The sequence below is a fragment of the Salvelinus fontinalis genome, chromosome 34 (assembly GCF_029448725.1).
Source record: "Salvelinus fontinalis isolate EN_2023a chromosome 34, ASM2944872v1, whole genome shotgun sequence".
NCBI lineage: Eukaryota > Metazoa > Chordata > Actinopteri > Salmoniformes > Salmonidae > Salvelinus > Salvelinus fontinalis.
In genome coordinates this window covers 3,553,905-3,580,230 of record NC_074698.1, presented here as the reverse complement: position 1 = coordinate 3,580,230, position 26,326 = coordinate 3,553,905, and the positions used below count along the sequence as shown (strand labels likewise).

The window sequence follows — 26,326 nt, the reverse complement described above, 5'->3', positions numbered from 1 at the left end:
AAATAATAGCCAGTGTGTAGAATAATATGCAAAGGAGGATATTACATAATTATACATTTCTGTAGGCGTGTAATGTATGAAATATTTCAATACCACAAACCTACCACTCATCAATACCACCCATTTCAAAGTGCATGACCCCCAGATGTCTACTTAGAAAAGCTGAAAACAAATAAGCGCACACATCCAACAACTACTTGAAAGAGTAAGAACATTTCAGTGAGACAACTCAAAGGCGAAATCCATTAACTGCAAGAAAATGGAATTCATTGCCCTTGACAATCAACCAATCTCTGCCGTGGATGATGTTGGCTTTCGCCAACTGGTCCAGCACCATGATTCCCGGTACACACAACCAAGTAGGGCGCTATTTTTCAGATGTTGCCCTACCGGAGTTACACAGTATTGTTGAAACGCACATCCATGAGTTACTTGCTATGGGCGTCACTGCTATTAGCTTCACAACTGACATTTGGACCAGCGATGTCAGCCCCATGAGCATGCGGAGTCTGACAGCACAGTGGGTTGATGAGGATTTTGTACTGAGGAAAGCCGTATTGCATGCCCTAGAATATGCTGGTTCTCATACTGCTGCTGCCATGTCAATGGCATTTGAGAACATGTTTGAAACATGAACACACTCCTAGCTCCATTCGAACGACTGACTCAAAGCTCACCAACTGCATCTGCAGCACACATCATACCCTCTGTCATGGCATTGAAATGCCTGCTCAACAAAACTGCGACACAGACCGTCGGGTTAAAACTTACAAAAGTACTCTACTAGAGGCTGTGAACAAGCGAGTCGGTGGTATTCTCTCTGAGCCTCTTTACTGTGTCGCCACCATGCTCGATGCTAGGTACAAGGACCGCTACTTCGACGCAGACAAGAAACAGGGTTTACGTGAAATGTTAGACACAGATGGACAAGATGGAATTGGATACAGTGACAGTTGGCACAGAGGAAGAGGACCCACGACAGAAGAGGCAACGGACAGACAGAGATGAAACTTCACTGCTTGACATGTATGATGAAATCCTGGGTGAAAATTAAACGACTGAACAACGAAACAGCACAGCAAGTGAAACAAAAACCTTTTGGTCAGTAAGTGTGTTTCAACTATTTAACTGTACTAGAATGCTTAAAAAGGCCACTCAAATTTAAAATATCAGTTATCGGTATCGTGTTTTTTGGCAAGGAAAATATTGGATATCGGCCAAAAATGTCATATAGGTGCATCCCTACTCCTCACCATTGAATTTGACACATTTATTCCACCTATACAACCAGGCAAGCAAGAGCGGCTCTCAACACACACACGCGGTGATACAAACAAATCCACATTCTCATGGACGACCCTGAGCCATAATGCTCGCCATGCATGGCGGTGTGCGGAGCCGAGCGCTGGAAACAGGACTCCTGTTACAGAGCCCTTTAAGACCAACCCTCCCAGTCTAACCAGTTGCAGGCGTATAAGAAGCTCCACCCAGCCAGCGATACCCTGTCCAACCAACCGCAGGCTACGTTTAGGACATCCCCCGCGATGGCGCGAATTTCACACTATCACCTTATTCCGATGAGGCCCCTCTCACCTAGTCATGATGCGTATTCTACACCCATCACCCTATTATGCATAGATGTAATTAAATGAGGCTATTCTTCGGTGGAGGCCGCCTTCGCAGAGGTAGCACCAGTAAAACCTGAAATGGATCAACCTCCAGTACAGAGGGAAGAATGTAGCCTGTGCTGTAAAGGTTAACATTAGGAAAACAGGCTAGCCATTTTGCCATAACACAATATACTGTACTTAGCATTTATGATGGTTAAGCATAAAGACCTAGGCCTAATGTTGGTCAAAAACATGCTAAGTATCTCACAGGAAGGCCAAAAAGATCATCAAGGACATCAACCACCCGAGCCACTACCTGTTCACCCCGCCATCATCCAGAAGGCGAGGTCAGTACAGGTGCATCAAAGCTGGGGCCGAGAGACTGAAAAACAGCTTCTATCTCAAGGCCGTCGGACTGTTAAACAGCCATCACTAGCACATTAGAGGCTGCGGCCTGTAGGCACAGACTAGGAATCACTGGCCACTTTAAGGAATGGAACACTAGTCACTTGAATAATGTTTACATATCTTGCACTAATCATCTCATATGTGTATACTCTATTCCATAGTATTCTACGGTATCTTAGTCACATAATGTTTATATCTGGCATTACTCATCTCATATGTTTATACTGTTTTCAATACTATATCTTAGTTAGTTCCGCTCTGACATCGCTCGTCCATATGTATAGTCTTAATTTATTCCTACTTAGATTTATGTGTATATGTTGTGTAATTTCTTAGATAATAATTGTTAGATATTACCGCACTGTCGGAGCTAGAAGCACAAGCATTTGGCTACACCCGCAATAACATCTGCTAATCACGTGTATGTGACTTGTAAAATTTGATTTGAAATAGGGTCTATCGGTAAGAATTATATACACAGTTGAATTCGGAAGTTTACATACAACTCAGCCAAATACAATTAAACTCAGCTTCACAATTCCTTACATTTAATCCTAGTAAAAAAATTCTTGTTTTGGGTCAGTTTGGATCAAAACTTTATTTTAAGAATGTGAAATGTCAGAATAATAGTAGAGAGAATTATTTATTTGAGCTTTTATTTCTTTCATCACATTCCCTGCGGGTCAGAAGTTTACATACACTCAATTAGTATTTGGTAGCATTGCCTTAACATCGTTTAACTTGGGTCAAACGTTTCAGGTAGCCTTCCACAAGCTTCCCACAATAAGTTGGGTGAATTCTGTCCCATTCCTCCTGACTGAGCTGGTGTAACTGAGTCAGGTTTGTAGGCCGCCTTGCTCGCACACAATTTCCCCCACAAATTTTCCATAGGGTTGAGGTCAGGGCTTTGTGATGGCCACTCCAATACCTTTACTTTGTTGTCCTTAAGCCATTTTGCCACAACTTTTAAAGTATGCTTGGGGTCATTGTCTATTTGGAAGACCCATTTGCGACCAAGCTTTAACTTCCTGTCTGATGTCTTGAGATGTTGCTTCAATATATCCACATAATTTTCCTGCCTCATGATGCCATCTATTTTGTGAAGTGCACCAGTCCTCCTGCAGCAATACACCCCCACAACATGATGCTGCCACCCCCGTGCTTCACGGTTAGGATGGTGTTCTTCGGCTTGCAAGACTCCCCCCTTTTCCTCCAAACATAACGATGGTCATTAAGGCCAAACAGGTCTATTTTTGTTTTATCAGACCAGAGGACATTTCTCCAAAAAGTACGATCTTTGTCCTCATGTGCAGTTGCAAACCGTAGTCTGGCTTTTTTATGGCGGTTTTGGAGCAGTGGCTTCTTCCTTGCTGAGCGGCCTTTCAGTTTATGACAATATAGGACTCATTTTACTGTGGATATAGATACTTTTGTACCCGTTTCCTCCAGCATCTTCACAAGGTCCTTTGCTGTTGTTCTGGGATTGATTTGCACTTTTCGCACCAAAGTACATTCATCTCTAGGAGACAGAACGCGTCTCCTTCCTAAGCGGTATGACGGCTGCATGGTCCCATGGTGTTTATAGTTGCGTACTATTGTCTTGGCTGATTTCTTTTGATTTTGAAGGTAGGCCTTGAAATACATCCACAGGTACACCTCAAATTGCCTCAAATTATGTCAATTAGCCTTCTAAAGGCATGACATCATTTTCTGGAATTTTCCAAGCTGTTTAAAAGGCACAGTTAATTTAGTGTATGTAAACTTCTGACCCACTGGAATTGTGATACAGTGAATTACAAGTGAAATAACCTGTCTGTAAACAATTGTTGGAAAAATTACTTGAGTCGTGCACAAAGTAGATGTCCTAACCGACTTGCCAAAACTAGTTTGTTAACAAGAAATGTGTGGAGTGGTTGAAAAACTAGTTTTAATGACTCCAACCTAAGTGTATGTAAACTTCCAACTTCAACTGTATATATACACATGTTATTTTTACAACAAAACAATATCCTACCTATTGACTGAGAAACATCAATGATTCTCCCTCACCTGGTCCAGTACCAGGTAAATCCATCAGACTCTGCAGCTACTAGGATTGCAGCTGAAGGTCATAACCTTTATCTCTGCCATCCGTGGGAACCATCCACCAACTCACATTAAACCCAGCCCTTGAATGCGATAAGGATTTCTCCTGCATGCAGCAGTTAATGTGTCTGGATCAAAGTTCCCAGGCTACACTGATAATGACTGTGTGTGTGTCCATGCATAGGCCGGTGTGTGTGTGTGTGTGTGTGGTGTGTGTGTTCAGCTGTTGGAAGCTCATGGAGCGATGCGCAACGCTAAAAACTGCTCCGCGGTCAAGAAAGAAAGTAAACTCCCAACTCCAAATTCGCACCATTCATTAAAAATCACAATTTAACCAACATCCATCTATTTTTGTGACTACCTGGACCTACCAATTTGTTGAAGTATTGAAACCAAGACATATGGATTTGAATGAAAAGTATTTGAATAAACATGAAATGGTGAATGTAAGAAGCAAACATAATTCCAAATAGGCTACATGTCAGATTAAACAGCATAAAACACTAAATATAGGTCAGGAACCAGACAAGTAGCCGAAGGATGAACGAAAAGGAAGTATTTAGGTTATATTATTTCAATTATTTCAAGGCTATAGCCTACAAAGAAATACATTGTGAAGCATTTGAGAGTGTGACAATAGGCTGGTAGGGACATAAAGCGCTCAGCATTTAGACAACATTTCGTTGTATTAAATCATTAGGCCGGACAAAGTTGAATTACTATTTAACGGATGCCCCGTCTCACTTTTCTACACACACAGAGGAAAAATTTTAATAAATCTGATGTCGTTTTTTGGCCAATATACACGGCTATTTGTTTATAATGCACTGTTCGCTCTCCCTTGAGGCTTTCCCAAGTTGATGCCCAAGAGACCAAACAGCCTCAGATCACGCGCTCAGATCAAGTTCAAGCCTCGGATTGGACAATGAAACACACACACGCTCGCACCTGCACGCGATGTCCAGTCATGGCTGAAGCCAGCGCATACTCCTACTATTTATGTGTCCAGGTTAAACGTGGGACATCCCTCATTATAAACAAACACTCGGTTAAATTCATGGTATTGCATCATTTTCAGATCTATCAGAAGCGATTAATAGACAAAACAACAATGTAATTTATAGGGAAGCATGAAATATCGGTGAACACATCGGAATCGGACGATATTAGCTAATAATGCCAACATCAGTATCGGCCGATGTCTAGATTAATGCACATGTGAAAAACCGATGTCAAAGCTGACGTGTATACCTATATAACGTAGGTACATGATGTAATGACGCCACATAAAAATGTTGCGCTACAAGTGCTACACAGCATTCCTAGCCAACAATGTCTGCTATGTGGATTTAGCAGTCAACAAAGTTGAGCAGTCATTTGAAAGAGTAAGAACATTTCAGTGAGACAACTCAAAGGCGAAATCCATTAAAGCCAAGATAATGGCATTCATTGCCCTTGACTGTTCTCAGTCGTAGGTGATGTTGGCTTTCGCCAACTGGTCGAGCACCAGTACACATTACCAAGTGTGCTATTTTTCAGATGCTGCCCTGCCGGAGTTACACAGTAATAGCGTGACTGCTATTAGCTTCATACATACTATGGAATGCCGTTTGGGTTGTTGCGTGTCAAAAAAGATACAGTAGCACTGTCAAAGCTGTACAAAAAAAGTCTGCAAACAAGCAAACAGCAGCCACGAATGATGTGTTTACAATATCGCAATGGTAATTAACCATAATTTGTTCGACCACAACTTCTGGGGTAGCTAGCTTTAGCTTGGTACCTAGCCAGCACCAATACAACCAGCCTGAAAACAATGACCAGTAGAAACTGCAGTCATTTTCATTATTCTCGACAATGATTTAGGAATCGGTGTGAGTAAGTATTAGCTAGGTTGCCTCTTGTTCACCTATTGAAATTGAACTTCAGTTCATGAAAATAAATAGCTAGCCAGCTACTTAACCCGGTTGCCCAAAGCTAACGTTATAAGCAGCCAGCTAGCTTCATCTGGCTAGTGAGGCTCGACCGGACCGGTTTATGTGTTGTGAAGCTTGCCACAATAAGGATCAGGCACTAGGGTTGCAAAGAGTCGGAAATTTTCCATGGGAAGTTAAGCACGGGAATTTTGCTTAAATTCATCAAAAAAAGTTAGCTTATAACAGTGAATTTTTTTCGTGGGATACACAAGGCAATTCTAGGTCTTGTGACATATTTTGGTTAAACTATCCCCAATTCAATGGAATTGCAACCCTCTGCATGCACAGTGCATTTTCCCATCAAATGTACAGCTGATTCTCAAGATCTTGCACACTAATGAGATGCTATTGAGCCCACACTACTACACTGTCTGAGCCAAGGACTACATGCTTTCTGGTAAGTTTTTATTACAATACTGGGTGAGGCGAAAATACTTTATTTGACATACATGATTTTTTGTTAACTAGTAAATAGTAGCCTACAGCAAAGTGTATTTAAATCATTTCTAACTTGTTAATTTCTGCTTGTTAGTTTTTGCTATTATGTGGGTTTTAGCTTGCTTGAGCCTGCTAACTGAGGAGTGTTAATTCCCCTGTTTCCATACTGGAAACAGGAAAATTATGCTTCATTTTTAAAACATTGATCTTACAAAGGAGTTGTTTAATCTAACTGCTTAACTATTTATCTGTACATGGAATTTTATTTGTTGACTCAATAAAAAAAAATCTTTACAGGAAAATGCCACAGGCACTATCTGATGTGTGGAGACATTTCACTGCTGCTAATGTAGAAGGAAAAGCTGTGTACATTTGCAAATACTGCAACAAAGATGCAGCATCATCTGGCAAAGTGCATGAAGTTCCCTCAGCGCTCACAACAAGCAACCTCTGACAAAAAGTACCCAAAATTATGAATCAGACACCTTATCGATAGCAACAGCTCATGGTCCTTCTGGAATCAATCGTTTTTGACTCAATGGAGGAATGTAGTCAGAGAAATGCTGATGAATGTCTTGCTCGAGCTGTGTATGGAACTGGTTCACCTCTGATGCTCACAGGCAATGTGAATTGGAAGAGATTTCTGAATGTTCTTCGCCCAGCATACACCCCTCCAACCAGACATGCTTTATCTACTCATTTGCTGGATGCAGAGTTCAACAGACTTCAAGTGAAGGTCAAGCAAATCATAGAGAAAGCAGACTATTGCAATCATCTCTGATGGGTGGTCAAATGTTCTTGGGCAAGGAACAATTAACTACATCATCTCCACCCCAACCAGTATTCTACAAGAGCACAGACACAAGGGACAACAGACACACCAGTCTACATCGCAGATGAGCTGAAGGCAGTCATCAATGGCCTTGGACCGCAGAAGGTATTTGCACTGGTGACAGACAATGCTGCAAACATGAAGGCTGCTTGGTCTAAAGTGCAGGAGTCCTTCCTTCACATCACACCCATTGGCTGTGCTGCTCATGCATTGAATCTGCTCCTCAAGGACATCATGGCACTGAAAACAATGGATACACTCTACAAGAGAGCCAAGGAAATAGTTAAGTATGTGAATGGGCATCAAGTTATAGCAGCAATCTACCTCACCAAGCAAAGCGAGAAGAATAAGAGCACCACATTGAAGCTGCCCGGCAACACCCGTTGGGGTGGTGTTGTCATCACGTTAGACCGTCTCCTGGAGGGGAAGGATTCTCTCCGAGAAATGGCCATATCAGTCTGCCGATATGGACAGCCCCATCAAGAGGATCCTCCTGGATTATGTATTTTGGGAGACTGGTAAGCAACCTGAAACTCCTGAAACCTATAGCAGTAGCCATTGCACGGATTGAGGGAGACAATGCCATCCTGTCTGATGTTCAGACTCTGCTTGCAGATGTAAGAGAACAAATATGTACTGCCCTGCCCACTTCACTGTTGCTCCAAGCAGAGGAAACTGCAGTTCTGAAATATATCAAAAAGCGTGAAGACTTCTGCCTGAAGCCCATACACACCACAGCGTACATGTTGGACCCCATGTATGCTGGCAAGAGCATCCTGTCTGGTACAGAGATCAACAAGGCCTATGGTGGCATCACTACCGTGTCTCGCCACCTTAGCCTGGAAGAGGGCAAGGTTCTTGGCAGTCTGGCGAAGTACACTTCCAAGCAAGGGCTTTGGGATGAAGATGAGATATGTTGGTACAACTGCCATGTTGCATTAGCCACCTGGTGGAAGGGACTTTGTAGATCTGAGGCTTTTTCCCTGTTGCCTCCATCATCCTCCAAATCCCACCAACATCAGCCGCCTCAGAGCGCAACTGGTCCTTGTTTGGGAACACACACACCAAATCATACAACAGGCTGACCAATATAAGTGTTGAAAAATTGGTGGCCATCCAGGCAAATGTGATGGTTTTTGAGCCTGACAACATGCCATCCTCAACAAGGTTGAAAAGTGACAGTGAATATGAGGCCTCAGAGTCTGACGTTCAAGAGGTGGACATTGAGGAGGTCCAGGGAGAAGACATGGAAGCCTGAGAGGAAGACAACCAAAGCTTTAGTTTAGACTATCATTTTACAAATGTATGTTGAAAACATTTTTGGGAGATGCGATAGATCATTGGGGATCATTCAATATTCCCTTTCTTTTGTTGTTCAGTGAAATCATCCCATGTGAAGAGTCAACTCATTTATTCAAAAGTTAAATTCGTAACTAAATTGTTTTTTAAAATTCTATTGGAAGGATTTAATAATTTGCAATTATGTCTACTTATGATAAGGTAAAATGTTTATATTTCTGTCTCCATATGATACGGTAAATATATCCAATGTAAAAAACATCTACATTTATAGGATATGAATATTAATTTGCATATATTTCCACTGAAATTTACACCTCTGAATATTCCCCAAATGTGCAACCCTATTAGGCACAATAGTGGAATTTGCAATTTGCCTTCAAAATAAAAGTATGTCATGTCATTGACAATGATGCAAATTAATACAAATAGTAGTAGAATGCCATACTTTTATTTTGAAGGCTAACCACAAAGTCCACTATTGTAGCTAATCCTTATTGTGGCTAGCTTCACATAGATGGTCCAAACTACCATTAATCAAATAAGAACTGTCTTATAAATTAGGGTTATTTTAGATGACACCTAGATTGTCGTTTTGCTATGTTTTTGGGGAAGAACATTGTTTGCATCCATGAGCTAGCTAGCTTTTTTTATGACCAGCCCTGTAGGTGCGCGAGACAACTTTACCAGCATCACAGCACACATATGACATATGAAAAACGAGTGATAGTGTAATCAATGTGTAATAACTACGTAAAACATGTATGAACGAATTAAATTATGTGACGTGCAATCATATTCAGGTCCTGGTTGGCCAACAAGCTTATTTGACACGTCATAGTGTTATTTGACACGTCTATCTTTTTTGACACGCAAAGACCCAAACGACGTTCCATAGAAATCCTGGTTGAGAATGAAACGACTGAACAAATAAATGAACAAAAAAACAGCACAGCGAGTAATGAAAGAAATAGGTTTTGATTATGATTTACTGGTAATGGGGACATACGTAAATGCCAACAAAATAACTTTTTGGTCGGTGTGGTGTGTGTAACACTTTTATTTAACTAGGCAAGTCAGTTATTAAGAACAAGTTCTTGTTTACAATGACAGCCTACCCCAGCCAAACCAGGACGACGCTGAGCCAATTGTGTGCCGCCCTATGAGAATCCCAATCACGACCGGATGTGATACAGCCTGGATTCGAACCAGGTTCTGTCGTGACGCCTCTTGCACTGAGATGCAGTGCCTTAGACCACTGCGTCCGTGTATTAAATATTTATTTGAGGGGCCTCCCGGGTGGCGCAGTGGTCTAGAGCACTGCATCGCAGTGCTAACTGCGCCACCAGAGTCTCTGGGTTCGCCCCCAGGCTCTGTCGCAGCCGGCCGCGACCGGGAGGTCCGTGGGGCGACGCCCAATTGGGCTAGCGTCGTCCGGGTAAGGGAGGGTTTGGCCGGTAGGGATTTCCTTGTCTCATCGCGCTCCAGCGACTCCTGTGGCGGGCTGGGCGCAGTGCGTGCTAACCAAGGGGGCCAGGTGCACGGTGTTTCCTCCGACACATTGGTGCGGCTGGCTTCCGGGTTGGAGGCGCGCTGTGTTAAAGAAGCAGTGCGGCTTGGTTGGGTTGTGCTTCGGAGGACGCATGACTTTCGACCTTCGTCTCTCCCGAGCCCGTACGGGAGTTGTAGCGATGAGACAAGATAGTAATTACTAGCGATTGGATACCACGAAAATTGGGGAGAAAAGGGGATAAAAAAAAAATATATATATATATATATATATATATATATATATATATTTATTTGTAATATAATGCTTAAAAGGCAGTAAAAAAAATATGATAATCGGTATCGGGTTTTTTAGCGCGGAAAATATCACATACCGGTGCATCAATAGTAATTTAACCAACTGACTGGCCAGAAATCAGTGCATTCATCAGCAAAGACGCAGTGCAAGCTGACAGTACCTTGGACAACCAAATTTAACTCAAACTGATTGATGAAATCAAATTCTGTCAGCTGTATGGTGATTTGTGATTAATTACTTACATTTTACCGGTACTACCAGTAGCAGTAGGCCAACCGATAACACCGCGACGGAATGCGTTTGAAGTGATGATGCGCTGCCGAGAACAGCTAGCATGTCCAGCAAAGTACATCGCCAGTGGCACTCGTACATAGCCAGTGGCACTCGCACACTTCGTGCAGATCAGCAGGCGGGGGCTTTTTGTGGAAGCCAGACGAGACAATCGAAGGAGGATGCGGTGAGCAAAGTAACTGGGCTCGAATTTAGTCAAGCTTGCTCTATTTTGATTGATGCTTCTAATTGTGCATGTTATAAACAAATAAACAAATCTTTTTTTTGATGATGATTAAAGGTTATACTGGATTTATGTATTTTTTTCCCAATGCTACATTCATGTGGCAGACCTAACTTGATTGACCCTCTTTCTACAAGGCCTCGTCTATGAGAGGCCTAATCACATTTGTATGAATATTTTGTTAATGCCTAGGCTATAAAGATGCATTCAGGCAATTAATATAAATCCACTAGTGTTTTATAATTACACTATTAGTTTGTGTTTCTTACATCTGCAAACAGCTAGTTTGTCTTTTCTTAGCAAGTAGGGCCTAAATCTTGTTAGCTGCTTAATGCTAATCGCTAGCTAGCTAATAAATGTACTGAGTCAGCGCAAACATAATTAGCTATTTAGCCTGATAATACCAGTGATGGTGTAGACTTAAAATCAGTATGTTGTTTGTGCAACAGTATCTCCTAAATCAAAGAATACGCAAAGCAAGAATACGTTAGCTACATGAAGTAGCTAAGAGAAAACATTCAATGTAGCCAATAATTATAGGGTCCCTTAAGAAACACTTATCAACACTTTGGTTCCTACCCTGTTGCAATAACTCCGCCCTGGCATTTTCATTCGTGTCATGTCAATGCACTGTATTCAAAGTGCCCACTATTATATTCTAACGATAGAATTAGAATTGCCATAATGCCAACAGTTCACCCAAGTATTTTGCACTAAATCGCAAGTCAAATCGCAATTGTAACATTGGGTTAACAATAAGGCCTACATGTTTTGCCCATATCATGCAGCCCAATGTGGCAGTGTGGAAATGATCTCAAATGAGCGCAGGAAATACAGAATTTGGGGGGGTTTAATTGAACAGTACAAACAATCAGAATGGAGAAAGACCCATTAAAATCACTTAAAATGTATGTGTTGCTACCCTTGGGCCACACAATACTCACAAAGCATATTTAGAACTTGTATTATTCAAAAACATACAATACTGTCAAATACCCAACACATTTTTTTTTTATACCATGATATTTTGGCCATGTTGCCCAACCCTACTTCTACCATGGGCAAATACCTAGGCCTAGATACATTTTTGTTCAAACCAAAAGGGGTGTAGTCAAAAAGTGATTGAAATCATATGGAACGACCCAGGGAGGAAGGGAAGCATGTAGTTTTGTGCAGTTTTAATTGGGCCATTAGCCCATCAGGGAGCACAGGCCACATCACACTAAACTTTAGACTATAGGTCGGGTTCAACCCGTGGGTATACTCACTCCTCTCCTCATACACAGTGCAGCGCACCTGTTTTTGTAAACACTGTGCCAGTGGTTTCTGCCTTTGAAGTCTCTTAATCGTTCAGGTTTCTCCACGAGAAGGGAAAAAAGCTACAGAAATACACAACAAAAAATGGGACCACAATTGGGTCTGAAAAGAATTCAGAGTTTCCTCTGTTCCTCTAATCTCAAACGTTGCGATTTCAACCAGTTGTCTGAGGTACTACCAAGCTGGGGCAATTAGTTGACCGTAGGGTTTTAAAAAAACACAAAAATAAAAGCCAGTGTCTGAATAGGCTAACTGGCATAGAGAGAAGTAAAACTCTGAGGAACCAGCAAACCTGTGGTGTGTTACTGTGAACCACAATTCACCCGATGATATATGATGCATATGGTTCCACTTCCAGACTGGTTTGGTGGCTTCAGCAGAGGAGCGAATGGGGGCCCGTGTGTCAGTCGAGCTACTCCCTGCTGAGCCTACCAGTGGTCAGGCTTCCTCTGGACCCTGTCCTGACCTCTAGGATCTGGGCAACTCGCTTGTCTGAAGTTAGGCCTGGAAGGGTGAAACACTTTGGCCTTTAACATCCTACTGAGGAGCCATGACAAGTTTTAGGCAGGAGTCTGGTAAAATAGCCCATTGCCCTTAGCCCATATCCACCCCCCCTCCCTTTTTAATCAAAGCTTATTTGGGGATTTAAGTCATTTTCTCCTCTGGTTTCTCTTCAGGCCATGTACATTGTTGAATGGGGTTGATTTATTTTTCCTGCTTCTCCCACGTGGCTGGCTGGTCCATGTTTCTCTTATGTCAGGGGGCGGGGGGGGGGGGGAAAGGGGGGAAAAACTTTCAGGAATGGAGCATTCTGGGAGGAGAGTGAACAAAGGTATTGTTTCAGGTGTGTTCCAAGCAAGGTTGAGTTCAGAGGGAGGCACTGCCCCTTGGTTTGAGATGGATTGAGGTGGAGGGAGGGGATGTTGGCTTGAGGGCATGAAATAGGAGGTTGTGTGCATCTGAATGTACTTGGCCTTGGCAGACTAGGCTTGCACTATCAAAACAGCCAGCAACGATGTTGTTTTAGTCAGCCAAATGTCACCCTTCAGCTCTTCCTCTAGTCAGGATTCCAGGAAAGAGACTAGTGTGTGTCCCCACATAAGCGACAGCTCAAGTATATGCCAAACCAAGTTGTAAAATACCTGCAACCCAAAAACATGAGCAACAACAACTTCTACAAAAAAACACAACAGCAGATCATTTAGATGCATGAATAAAGCTGTGATTGCTCAGACAGATTTCAAGTGTCTGACTGGAACAGATTATTCATCATGAGCTGAAGTCTTCAGAGAAGCCAGACATTAACCGCCTGAGGGGGCCTGAACAATACCAAGTAATAACATCAGTAATACCAACAGGTTCTGCTTTCATCTCGCCAACTCAATAGTCTGACAGGATAAATCCCAAACCCAGTGCGCCAATGAAAACCCACTGCAGATCCGTACATATAGATTTGCATTATCATCAGAAATAGGCCTACATTTAGGCCTAACCAGAGAAACAGATGTTGCTTTATGTACATTATGGTCTACAGCCTACAGCAGTAACCAGCCATACCTCTATTGGTTGTTTCCTGGCAACTTGGCCTCTATATTGATTGGTTAGACGATAAATTAGGACATAGAAGGATCTAGAATATAGGCTGAGGAAATTGCCATATGCTCCAAGTGGCTAGGTGCTAGGATAGCCTAAATCAAGGCCAAAAATGTATACACATACCTTTGTAATAACTTACAGCAGGACTATTACTTAGTCCACAATATGGTCTTACATAATGCAACATTTCTTACTTAAAATGCAACCAGCAAACCATAATAATTTCATACTTTCAGTTGGCACTGGCAGTATCTAACATTTGCAACAATGAGCCAATTTTCTTGGCGTGGAATGCCCTGGAAAACTGATTAAAGTGGGGCACCGTGCCCCTAAAATAAGGGTATCATTGCTGGGAAGGACAAAATCTGAGTGGGTGGCTTTTATCCATTCATGTTATTGAGTACCCTCCTCTGGGTCAACCAACGGCCTCCAAATTCATAAACTAGATACTTGTTGTGTTAGCCTCCTAGGGTTGCTCCAATACCACACACATACGTCTGGAAGAGAGCTGATAGGATTCCATCCAGATCTAAAGGGTCAATGGGGGGGGGGGGGGGGGGGTCTTGCTTTGTCAAGTGTGTGGCATATCAAAACAAATAAGAGGAGTGAAAACAGGCAGTGAGGACTCACACTTTCAGCAGCACATTCTCCCAGTCCTACACCATATCATACAGGCTAGGGAGGGGCCATGTCATCTGAGTGAACCGCGCTCCATTAAATTGGGTATAACATGGAGCCAGGCCTGAGCTAGCCGAGCCATCGGTCCAACTCAGCAGCAGGCGAGGTGCTCATCACCCTCTACTCATATAATGTCTCTTTGACTCCAACATGTGGGCTGCAATGGGGACAGGGGCGTGGGGGACCCTATCTGGCCAATATGAGCAATCAGTAGGCTTTTTTCTCTCTATGCTCCAGTCAGGGCTAGTCCTGCTTATGTGTATCTAACCTCCCGAAACCATTTCCCAAAAAGCACGTCACCCAGACCCTGAGCTCTCTTGAAATTCAGTCAATGGATTTGCAATCTGCAGAGGCCCCAGTACAGCAGCAGAGCACAACAGTCAAGGCCTCACTAGCTCAGCTACATCAAGAGTGTACTGTAGTGTACCCGCCCATAATGACAGCAAACAATCATCAGGAAGATAAACTCCCCTCACCACAAGACGAACATTGGTGAGATTATTTGATCTTGGAGCAAGTTCACACATCAGAAAATGACAGCATTGAAGTGCTGAGATCACATATGATACAAGGATATGCAATTTAACACATTATATAATGGAAACCTACAGATCTTGTAACACACTAACCAGGGATTGAGCAGGTTAGTGTGCAATTAAAGGGATTCACATGAACACAGTTCCTGGTTGATAAAGGGATGGGACAAAATTACAGTATCTGCACTGACGTTAGACAGTATACAAGCACATAGGAAACGGTTGAGATCATGGCATGGTAAAACCTTGATGTGTTGATAATGAATACAATGATTATATTGTTCATTGTTTTTTTCTAGCGGCCTTGTGTATATCGCTAAATCACAATTTAGGCAAACTATCTTGGTTTCTGCTAAAGAAATTAAATTATTTTGATATAACAATAGTAGAAAAACGTGGCGCCTGCAACTGCCAGTGGCTGCGCCATTATGAAAACCTCGCCATAAATTACTAAATTGGAAATGTATCCAAAATGATTACAATGTAATCTATGCGACAACGCATTTTCTAGGTTAGCGTTGAAGGATTGCGAAAATGGTTCCGCTCTCACACGATTGCGATCATTCGATAGAATTGCCTGGGTGTGTACATTATGCACGATTAAGTTTAGAATGCGGTGGCGCAGGGATGCATTATATAGTAGGCAATACAGCAAGCTTGCAAACTAGGTTTGTAGACGGCCTATGCCAGTAGACTGACTAGGGGTAATTTGGATACTCAATCTAGAGAGAGCTTCGGTGAATAAGGTTTGACATTGACACAATTCTATCTGGTACAGTTAAACGCTATTACCAATGTTTTATGATTATGTCTCGCCAGCTGTATTTTCCCTTGCACTCTCCCATAATTTACGAATATCATGGCTCATCTTGACTGGTTAGTTGTAGATTACTATAATGGTGTACCCTTGGCAGCAGAACATCCAGCTAATGCAGTAAAATAGTAACAAACCTAACGTTACCTACACTGTCTGTAACTAACGTCAGAACTTGGATTTGAAATGAAGGTAGACCCGGCTATGGAACATATATATTTTTTTATCACACAAAAAAGGTTGTACATTACTATTAATGAGAGATGATTGGTGAGTAGGTTACCTAACAAGTTAAACGCTAAATGATGTTGCACGATTTCAAAGTTATTTTTTACTACGGAGTTAAAAGTAACAAAGAAAAAAGGAGGAACCTACCACGTGATGAGGAGCCGAGTCCGGGTTATTTTTTTTAGAAACAAATCCCGCACTTTGATAGTAATTTCATCAAAGAAACAAAATATGTGGGAAAACAAATAATTCGAGAATGCCCCTTCACAAAATCCGTCTCGTGCGTTCCAAATTGGGTAACCCCGTGTTGCTCCCGGAATCACGAAATGGGCGAAACAACGAGTAGTTGAGGAACCGAGTCAGCTTGCTCTCTTCTCTTTGCAATTATTAATGCTCAGTCTAGTTTATTTCAAAGGTGGTTTTATTCAAATCGAATTGGTCTTGTCATTTTTCCCAACGCCATTTATCGACGACTTGTTATGTATTTACCCCGGTAATCCGTTTTTATTGTTGCCGTTTTAGGGAGAGCGTCACACAGAAAATGGCGGCTCGCTCCTCTCCCTCGGATTTCAAGTCTGACAAACAGAACCCGAGAGCAAAGCCGCGGCGGGAGACATTCCTCACACTCGCCACTAGTGGAACGTCAGCATGTCTCCGCTAGAGGGAGCCAAAGTCAAGCGTTCCATTTTCTACACGTCTGAAACTGGGTTGCTGTGTCTTCCATCATGGCTCAATTAAATCGTGACTTGCAGTTATTACATTTCACGCAAGAGCCGGAATGGATACAGTTTCATTATAACCCAGAATCAAAACATGTGGTTCTGAAGGATTGGAGAAAGTGGATGGTTATGGGATCATAACCAGGACAAGGACACACGGTTAGTTATAAATATCTATGATGCTACCCTGCAATATGATAGCATGTGCATCAAAGCATTCCCCTATGGGAAACACTCTTTTCACACCAATTCGATACCAAAGTGACTTTTTCATAGCAGGTTACGAGAACTTACACAGCAGGTTAATATAATTAATGTAGCAGGTTAGGAGACTGTGGTTAAGGTTAGGAAAATAGTTTGAGAAAATGGTTTCCTAACCTGCTACGAAAATAACCTTGTATCTATGTGTCATTAAAAGAGTGTGTCCCATTCCCCCCATAGAGGAAATATATGGGTGTTGTATAGAATTCTAATGTAAGGCCAGGGGGAACCGAAGAACACAACACCCTTTTTGCAATGCAACAGAGGGCACAGATGGGCAACATAGCCGATTCTGTTTGCTCCAAATGAAAACTAGAGTTTCTTCTGAAAAAATTCAGGTAGGTCTTGCCCCGTTTGCTTCTGTTTGGTTCTTGAACAGTAAACCATTTCTGTTGCAAGACAATGAATACACCCCTGCCTTCTCAACAAAGCCCAATATGAAAAAAAAAAAACTTCCCCTGGCCACGTACCATTTTTGTGTGCAGATCTGAAGGTAACAGATTGGTTACAGTTACACGGGTAGCCTATAGAGAGCAATAGTTATGGCGTCACTTTGTAGGCACTAACTCTGCCATGGTTCATTGGACAAAGTCTGAGTTTTGTAGGGTTTTTGGATAAACCCAGAAAATTAGGTCTGTGGTAAACACAGGCTTAGGAGATCTTATACATTTTGTTCTATGAGAATCTATATCAGCTAACGTCCCTTTTTGTGAATTTTGAAGAATTTATGTAATACAAAAAAGCATAAAAAAGGCTTCATAATTCATAAAGGTCATGTTAACTGACTGATATTATCTCATAGAACAAAATGTATAAGATCTCCTAAGCCTGTGTTAACCTCAGACCTTATTTTCAGTGTTTATCCCAAAACCTTGGTTACAATCCTTCACTATATTACTTACAAATCCTGTTCCTTTCATTTGGCAAACGCAAAACTACTTACGGTTTCAGACAACAATCAACATCTATATATGGATGTCATATCCCCTGCCTTATGATCACCGCCATTGATATTCCACCTGTTCTGCAACTGTTCACTCTACTAATGTGCTATTCTGCCATCTAGTGGTCTTTTAGTAGAGTTAACACCCCCTATCTTGGATAAACCACCCCTCCACCTGTGTCAGCATCTGACTCCAGCACCAAATTTCTGTAGCAGTCTTTAGGTTGCTATGCCAGACAGTAACACAATATTATAGTGATACATCATGTCAGATTATAGTGAAATGCCAACCATAGTCATTTATGGAACAATGCACTTTGGAAATCTGTCCAAAGATATTAAACCAAGCTCTATGAATGAAATAGCTCTATGCATGATGATGATACATAATCAATACTGTATCATGAAACACATGTTGTGTATACATACCTTGCAATAGCAAAGCTCACCTCCCACCAAATCCATCCTTAGGGGAAAAATATCCACTGTGTATTCCAGGTACAGTGCATTCAGAAAGTATTCAAACCCCTTCACCTTTTCCACATTTTGTTGCATGACAGCCTTATTCTAAAATGTATTAAATCGTCCCCACCCCCTCAATCTACACACAATACTACATAATGACAAAGTAAAAAAATGTTTTTAGAAACTCTATTTTTTGTATGTTTTTTTATACATTTGCGAACATTTTTAAAAACCTGTTTTCGCTTTGTCATTATGGGGTATTGGGTGTAGGTTGAGGGGGGAAAAAATATGTAATACATTTTAGAACAAGGCGTAACAAAATGTGGAAAAAGTGAAGGGGTCTGAATACTTTTCAAATGCACTGTAACTTCCACAAGGTAATCCCTCCAGTTCTTTGTCCAAGGGACCTGTACACACAAACAAATTGCATTATAAATCAATAATATATAATAATAATATACCAATAAATCATTTGACTGACACAGGCCTACTTGGTATGGCACTACAAAGAATGTCTAAAAACACTATGTACAGAACATTGATTTATTTTTGTTGATCTGAGTCTATATGACAATCATAATATATTTATAGAATGACCTGCCATTGTGCCATATTCTAAAATTATTCTGCAAATTATCTTGTTGAATTTTGGTGAACATTTACGTGCAGCTACAGTAACACTGGACTAGGGCACAATCTCCCAGTCTTTTAAAATAAGAATAAACTGTATTGAATTCAGACTCAATAGTCTGTTAGCTTGACTGATTTTATTGTGGAAACGGGCTGTAGCCCATAATCAACTATGTTGGCTAGCTAATAGCTAGCGAACTGGCTAACAAACTCCACGGCCCTTGTTCTAAGTAAGTTAGCTAGCGCGGCTAGCATAACTTGCTAGCAATCCTTGCGCTAAAATCTATTACTACTTTATAAACGTAGCAAACCATACACAATATCATGCACTGTGACTTACTGTGTGAAATTATACTGTAAATATTTTACAATGTTATCACAATTATTATTTACTATATAGTGTATATAATTTTGCAAGTGTGTGTGCCTACTGTACGACACCCGAAGAACGATAGCTAGCTAACGTTAGCTAGATACACTATTTGGCCTGTTGACTGCAACCCCACAGTAACGTTCGCAGTTTTACCTTTGCATTTCAAACTGGATCATTAAATAAATCAATAACATACAAGATAACACACTTCAATCCCATCTCTATTCATTTTATCTAATAATATAATCCGTTTTGTAAAATTACCTGAGATAAACTGAGTTTTAACATGACAGAGTCAAGACTTCATGTTCACTTACCTGCACAACTCAACCAGTCTTGAACCGGAATTACCCGCCTGCCTAGCCCTGTGATTCGTCAATTTGGTTATGCAGCGATGGCGATTGGTTTATTTATCTTCTAGCCTGCACGGATGGTCGTCCTGTTGAAAGTAAATAAATGGAAGTTTACCAGTTGTTGTCGTCATTAATATACAAGCTCAATAACTGTGCAATACTTTACAATAAAATTATTTGGTTAGACTAAATAGTTGGCCAATTACTCTTCAACGTCAATTTGACCAAATGATCCCGGTCTCCACCAAATAATTTGCCACAAATTACTTTGTATTTATTCTCCAAATTTCAACCCATTAATTGGCTAAACGGAGCATAATTTGTACCTAGTAATAGCCACTGAGAACAGTCGAAGCTTTTTAAGCAACCTAATACGGTGTTAGATGTGTTGACAAGCCGATGCTGAGACAACTGAATCACTGTCGTGAAGGGGCTTTTCTTCAGGCTGCTGTAGTGTAGTAATATTACATTGCTGGACTAAAATGGAAATATCCAGAGATAATGGTGTGAATGTGGTGGCCCAGTTGTTGAGGACCTGAAACCTGACTAGGTGTATTGTCAGTTAAAGTCATGCCTCACTCGCATAGGTCTTTCTGTCCTTCTACATGATAAGACTAACCTTCCTAACCTCCATACACTGGTTCCAAGTTCCTGCTTGCATCAGATGCAATGTTCTGCTATGGCAGTGAGGGCAAGGACACATCAGATGCAATGTCCTGGTATGTCAGTGAGCGCAAGGATACAGCAGACGCTCATCCCAGTTCTTCTCTGTGAAAATATCCTCCCACTGCTGTCAGAACCACTGAGTTATCTTCCTTCATCTCCTGTCCTGAAACAATCTTGGTTTCCCCCACTTATAAATCATGAACTAATCATTAGTGTTCTCAATGCAATTAATTATGAGACTTGTGATATAAATCCATACATCAAATTTTAACTAGGCTATAAACTGTTGTTCAGTCCCCCAATCATTAGCCAACTTGCTCTGATCAGCATCTACTAAGATACATTGTCTTATCAGGTCTTCGTAAAGGCAGATGCAGCCAACAAGTCTTACATTTACTGACATTCACATTTTGGGGGAGTACAAGGCAGTCAAATAGAGCACATGTTTAAAGTAGTTTATTCTATCATTTCAAATATCCTTAAAATGAATAGCACATATATACATGAACAGACATTATCCCCAAAGACAGAACACATTTTAAATTAAGACCCCAACGCGCTTGCAAAATGAGAACATAATAATTTGACCCGGCTGTGCAGAGGACACATTTTAAGTGTGTACACTATGCCTTAGAAAAAATGATCAGAACTTTAGGAAAGGCATTTCAACTCCTTGATATGGGGCAATATTTCCAAATGTGGCATTGAGATTTTTGCCTTTCCCAACTGTGTGTTAAGAAGCACATCAAGACACATTGTATACATACACACAGAATCAATGTGAAATTCCCCAAACACACATTTGGATATTTGTGTGATTAATTCACATGCATCCAAATATTGAAACTGGGCATTTAATCCCCATCATCATACCTTGTATTAATGTGGTCAGTGAGAACCAACCTGTGTTAGCCTTGTCCCAGATCAGTTTGTGCTCTTTCCAACTCCATTACTGTCATTGTCAAGCCAAACATGTTTGGCACGACGATGAATGACAAGTAGTTGGCATGATAGCACAAACAGACGGGCACTCAGGCTAAACCTGTGGATGATTATCATATTTTAGCACATTTGTTTCTAGAAGTATTTCATGATGAATCACATCAAAAGAACTGCACATTGAATCTTGTTGACAGATTGGAGGAACAACTGGCTTTTCACATCATTGTCAAGAGGCACTTCTAAAACAAACATGGTTAAATATGTCACTTTTATTTATTTGTGATCGAGACATCGATCATTGCTAGATCTCAATGAAACTCGCCGGGCCATAGATAGGTTGGATCACCTTGGACGTCCCAACGCCTCGGAGAAAAGGCGAGAAATGTGCTGTCCTCAATCCTCTCCCATACATTTACTCACGGACCAATCAGCAGAGGGGAACCAAAGAGTTATAGGCTATAACAAGTGTTTATTCAGGGTAAAGCTGATAAAAATAACATTAAAAAAAAATAACTAAACATTAAGACATGAACGTCCATGAATGTTTGTTGTTTATTTTTCTTCCGTGGGCATGAACGCAGCGCCCCAAACCTAAAAGAAGCGAAAATGATGTCTTTCAATGATGAGGGGTGGGACATTCAAAATCAGCACTGATGGGGCGATGTGGTGCTGATGAGGTATTCTAGGAAAAACAAACCAAAAAATGTAAAAAATAAAACACATCCACACATGGCTGCAATGGGACCTGACGATAATGATAAGCCAGTGAGGACTAAGGCATGAGAGGAGAAGGATGGTGGGAGTTGGGGGTAGAAGAAAACAAAACCAAGAAATAGCAGATGATAAAAAAACAAAAAAAAACGTAGGTACTGTATTAGCAGCAGTTTGTTTTCCTTTTTTTCCTCTTCCTCTTTAATACTGGAGTCCAGAGGTTGGCTCCAGGTTGGCATGGTTTTTAAGTCCAAAGGAGGGGTCTGTGTGAAGGGGTAGGGTCTGGGGGGTTACAGGACCTCATCGCTCTCAGCGGTGTGGAGCTGCGTGTCGTCTGCGTCGGTCATACTGCTCTCCTGCGACTCCTCCACCTCAGCTGCTGGGGACAAGGTGGAGGTCAGAAGTCAAAGCATGGCTCCTGACAGTGACTTTTCAGCTTCCTTCTTGAAGTAACATTAGACAGACGCCTGACCATATTGGCATTCTCGCCCTAAAATATGTACTTTAGTGGTAGGCCACACCTTTCTGGAGTGTTTCACATATACTATTCAAATTCAGAAGTATAATAACTCAAAATGACTTACTACTAGTACTCAATGTTTAATTTTAAGGCTGTCAAATACTTTGCATTCCTAAATGATCATGTAAGTCATTACAAATGTACAGGTCATTAACAGGGAACTAAATGGTCATAGCTATGCATCAGTCTGTCATAGCAGTCACAGTGGTTGTACCTGAGTCATAGGGGTAGTCCTCAGTGACAGGCTCCTCGTCGTCAGGGAGGTACCTCTTGTCTATGGCCTCTTTGATCTGATTGTTGGCTCCTTTGGGATCCAGGTCCATGGCCCAGGAGAAGTTCATCAATGCCAAGTGTGTCTGGCCCAGCTTCTTATACACCTGAGGGGAGCAATAGGGAGGAAAGCATATGATTAGAGCAGGACACACCACCCATGTGAATACATTCGTAAACTGTCTCAATTACCTCAACTTACCCATACACTGACTCGGTACCCCTTGTATATAGCCTCGTTATTGTGTTACCATCTCTCCTTTATTTAACACATTTCTTACTTTTTAAGAACTCTGCATTGTTGGTTAAGGGCTTGCAAGTAAGCATTTCACAGTAAGGTTGTATTCGGCACATGTGACATAAAATTTGATGTCAAACATTTCATAGCTATTTAGTGCATTGCACAAAGTCGGACTGTATGAGATTTGAGAAGTGAGTGTAAAGTGGTCTATTATTGAGTACGAATATCAAAGTGACAGTAAATTCTTCACTTAGTCGACTCCTTTCCTCATAATCCCCACAAAGAAAATAAAGTTTCCAATTGCTTACCTTTCCTATTAAAAAGTAAACAAGGGACTCTTTGGGCACTATTTGTTTCAGCTCTTCAAGCTCTTGTAGAGCCGCCTGAAAAGGGAACACACAAAAAACTTATCTTAAACTTAACCAGTAGAAAATGCAGTGAATATTAATATGGAAGAAGAGGAATTGTGCTGAAAAGTAGGTTAGTCGGTGTTCGCTTGTGAAATGTCATATGGACCTACCTTGTACTTTTCATTAGCGAAGAGGATGGAGGCCCTGTGGAATTTGCATAGAGGGTTCTTGGGGTCTATGTTGATCGCTCTATTCAGGGTTTCCAAAGCATGGTCAGACTTCTTCAGTGCATGCTGAACCTGTGTGGAAACAGGCAACATGGAGGGAGTTAGTGTGCCATAAAGAACATTGGAAATATGACTCAAGTACCAAATGTAAAATACCGCAGGCTTTGAAAATAGTAACAATAATAATACATATGATTTCTAAAGTATTTTTGTAAGTGAGCTGACTGAGTGAGCTGAAAGAGACTTGAGTGTAGCGGGCCACTCACCACTCCGATGTGGCAGAGGAGCACAGAGCTCTGAGGGTTGATGCTAAGTGCCTTCTTGAAGTGAATCTCTGCCAGGTTGAATTTCTCCTGCTTATAGTAGATCATCCCCAAGCCATACCTGGAGATGGAGGGACGGAGAGAAAACAAGATAAAAGGTGAGGTAAGTGTCTCCCATAATCATAAATTATTCAATATCATCAAAATATGACGTTTTAAATTTAATTCCTTAGAGACTTTAGATTAAGGTAATACACAGTGTTGTGTTCGGGAATACCTAAAGCGAGACCAATTCAAGACCAAGACCGGATCGAGTCAAGACCGGAGGGGGTCCGAGACAGTCAAGACCAGAAAAATGTGAGTCTAATTCAAGACCATGATTGTAATTGTCAAATCACCACCATAAGAGGTCAATATGTCCAGTATCTCAGGATTCATATTTCAGAACATATGGATTCTTTAGACATTCAGAATAGTGAAAAAATGCATGCTGAGGAAAAATAGAGCCACTACAAATGATTACTAACCCAAACACAGTGGGGAACAACAGGCCTTCTACACCTTCAGAGAAGGCTAAGGATTAATAAAATAATAATTATAATATTTTCAATGGTGTTCTGATTTAAATCGCTTCAGTTTGTGTTTGTGTTGTAAAAAAAAAGGGTTAACGCTGCAAAGAAAAGAAAATCCAACCAGGATTTTTCTTTGCCGGTCTCTGGGGAGATAAATCTAGCTAACTAAGTCAGCCATTGGCTAGGCCATCAGAAGCTATTTATTTATTTATTTACCGTTATTTTACCAGGTAAGTTGACTGAGAACACGTTCTCATTTGCAGCAACGACCTGGGGAATAGTTACAGGGGAGAGGAGGGGGATGAATGAGCCAATTGTAAACTGGGGATTATTAGGTGACCATGATGGTTTGAGGGCCAGATTGGGAATTTAGCCAGGACACCGGGGTTAACACCCCTACTCTTACGATAAGTGCCATGGGATCTTTAATGACCTCAGAGAGTCAGGACACCCGTTTAACGTCCCATCCGAAAGACGGCACCCTACACAGGGCAGTGTCCCCAATCACTGCCCTGGGGCATTGGGATATTTTTTAGACCAGAGGAAAGAGTGCCTCCTACTGGCCCTCCAACACCACTTCTAGCAGCATCTAGTCTCCCATCCAGGGACTGACCAGGACCAACCCTGCTTAGCTTCAGAAGCAAGCCAGCAGTGGTATGCAGATAAATTCATCTGCCATTCAACTGTAATAGGGCAAAATTTGGAGTGACAAAAACGTATAGAAACTGCCATTTTTAAGGCCAACAGGTCACTGCGCAATAGCGAGCAGTAGATTTCCCACGGTCTAGCTAGCTAGCTTTTGTTGTCGTCTAGTTTGCAGCGGCTGCAGCAGGTGTTATATAAGAGGATGTTGTTGCTAATTTGTTAGCTTCTCCCTTTTCAAGAATAACTTTCAACAAGTTGTTTCAAATAATCATCCTCTGGTGAGTGGAACTGTTTATTGTAGCGCACTTGCTGTTAGCCAACTCTTTGAAAATAACTTGTTTTTTATTTAACAAGGTAGGGTAGTTGAGAACAAGTTCTCATTTACAACTGCGACCTGGCCAAGTTAAAGCAAAGCAGTGCAACACAAACAAGAGTTACACATGGAATAAAACAAACATACAGTCAATAACACAATATAAAAAAAGTCTATGTACAGTGTGTGCAATGGAGGTAAGAAAATAAATAGGCCATAGTGGCAAAATAATTACAATTTAGCAATTAAACACTGGAGTGATATATGTGCAGAAGATAAATGTGCAAGTAGAGATACTGGGGTGCAAAGGAGCAAAAAATGTAATTAGTAACAGTATGGGGATGAGGTATTTGGATGGGATATTTACAAATGAGTGCAGTGATCTGTGAGCTGCTCTGACAGCTGGTGCTTAAAGTTAGTGAAGGAGATAGCTGGAGTCTCCAGCTTCAGTGATTTTTGCAATTCATTCCAGTCACTGGCAGCAGAGAACTGGAAGGAAAGGCAGCCAAAGAGGAATTGGCATTGGGGGTGACCCGTGAAATATACCTGCAGGAGCACGTGCTACGGGTGGATGCTGCTATGGTGACCAGTGAGCTGAGATAAGGCGGGGCTTTACCTAGCAAAGATTTATAGATGAGCTGGAGCCAGTGGATTTGAATACAAATATGAAGCGAGGGCCAGCCAACGAGAGCATACAGGTCGCAGTGGTGGGTAGTATATGGGGCTT

The 26,326-nt window shown here is 41.4% G+C and overlaps 2 protein-coding genes across 4 annotated transcripts in view; both read right to left on the bottom strand.

Annotated features, from left to right (window-relative positions):
- LOC129832872 (KAT8 regulatory NSL complex subunit 1-like) overlaps nucleotides 1-19,834 on the bottom strand; it is an 80,206-nt gene extending 60,372 nt beyond the window's left edge. Inside the window, 1 exon segment of the mRNA XM_055896954.1 lies at nucleotides 18,488-19,834. Within this exon segment, the coding sequence (XP_055752929.1) occupies nucleotides 18,488-18,613 (126 nt within the window). The 5' untranslated portion in view covers nucleotides 18,614-19,834.
- A 1,150-nt stretch (nucleotides 19,835-20,984) lies between these two features.
- The window catches only part of LOC129832871 (cell division cycle protein 27 homolog), a 32,829-nt gene continuing 27,487 nt past the window's right edge, over nucleotides 20,985-26,326 (bottom strand). For 2 of the 3 annotated variants that reach the window (XM_055896951.1, XM_055896953.1), the window contains 5 exons: nucleotides 24,073-24,190; nucleotides 23,750-23,878; nucleotides 23,538-23,612; nucleotides 22,933-23,095; nucleotides 20,985-22,577 (listed from right to left, as the gene is read on the bottom strand). In XM_055896951.1, the coding sequence (XP_055752926.1) occupies nucleotides 22,489-22,577; nucleotides 22,933-23,095; nucleotides 23,538-23,612; nucleotides 23,750-23,878; nucleotides 24,073-24,190 (574 nt within the window). In that variant the 3' untranslated portion in view covers nucleotides 20,985-22,488. The remainder of the gene's footprint in view (nucleotides 22,578-22,932; nucleotides 23,096-23,537; nucleotides 23,613-23,749; nucleotides 23,879-24,072; nucleotides 24,191-26,326) is intronic. The other variant, XM_055896952.1, reaches the window with a different exon arrangement.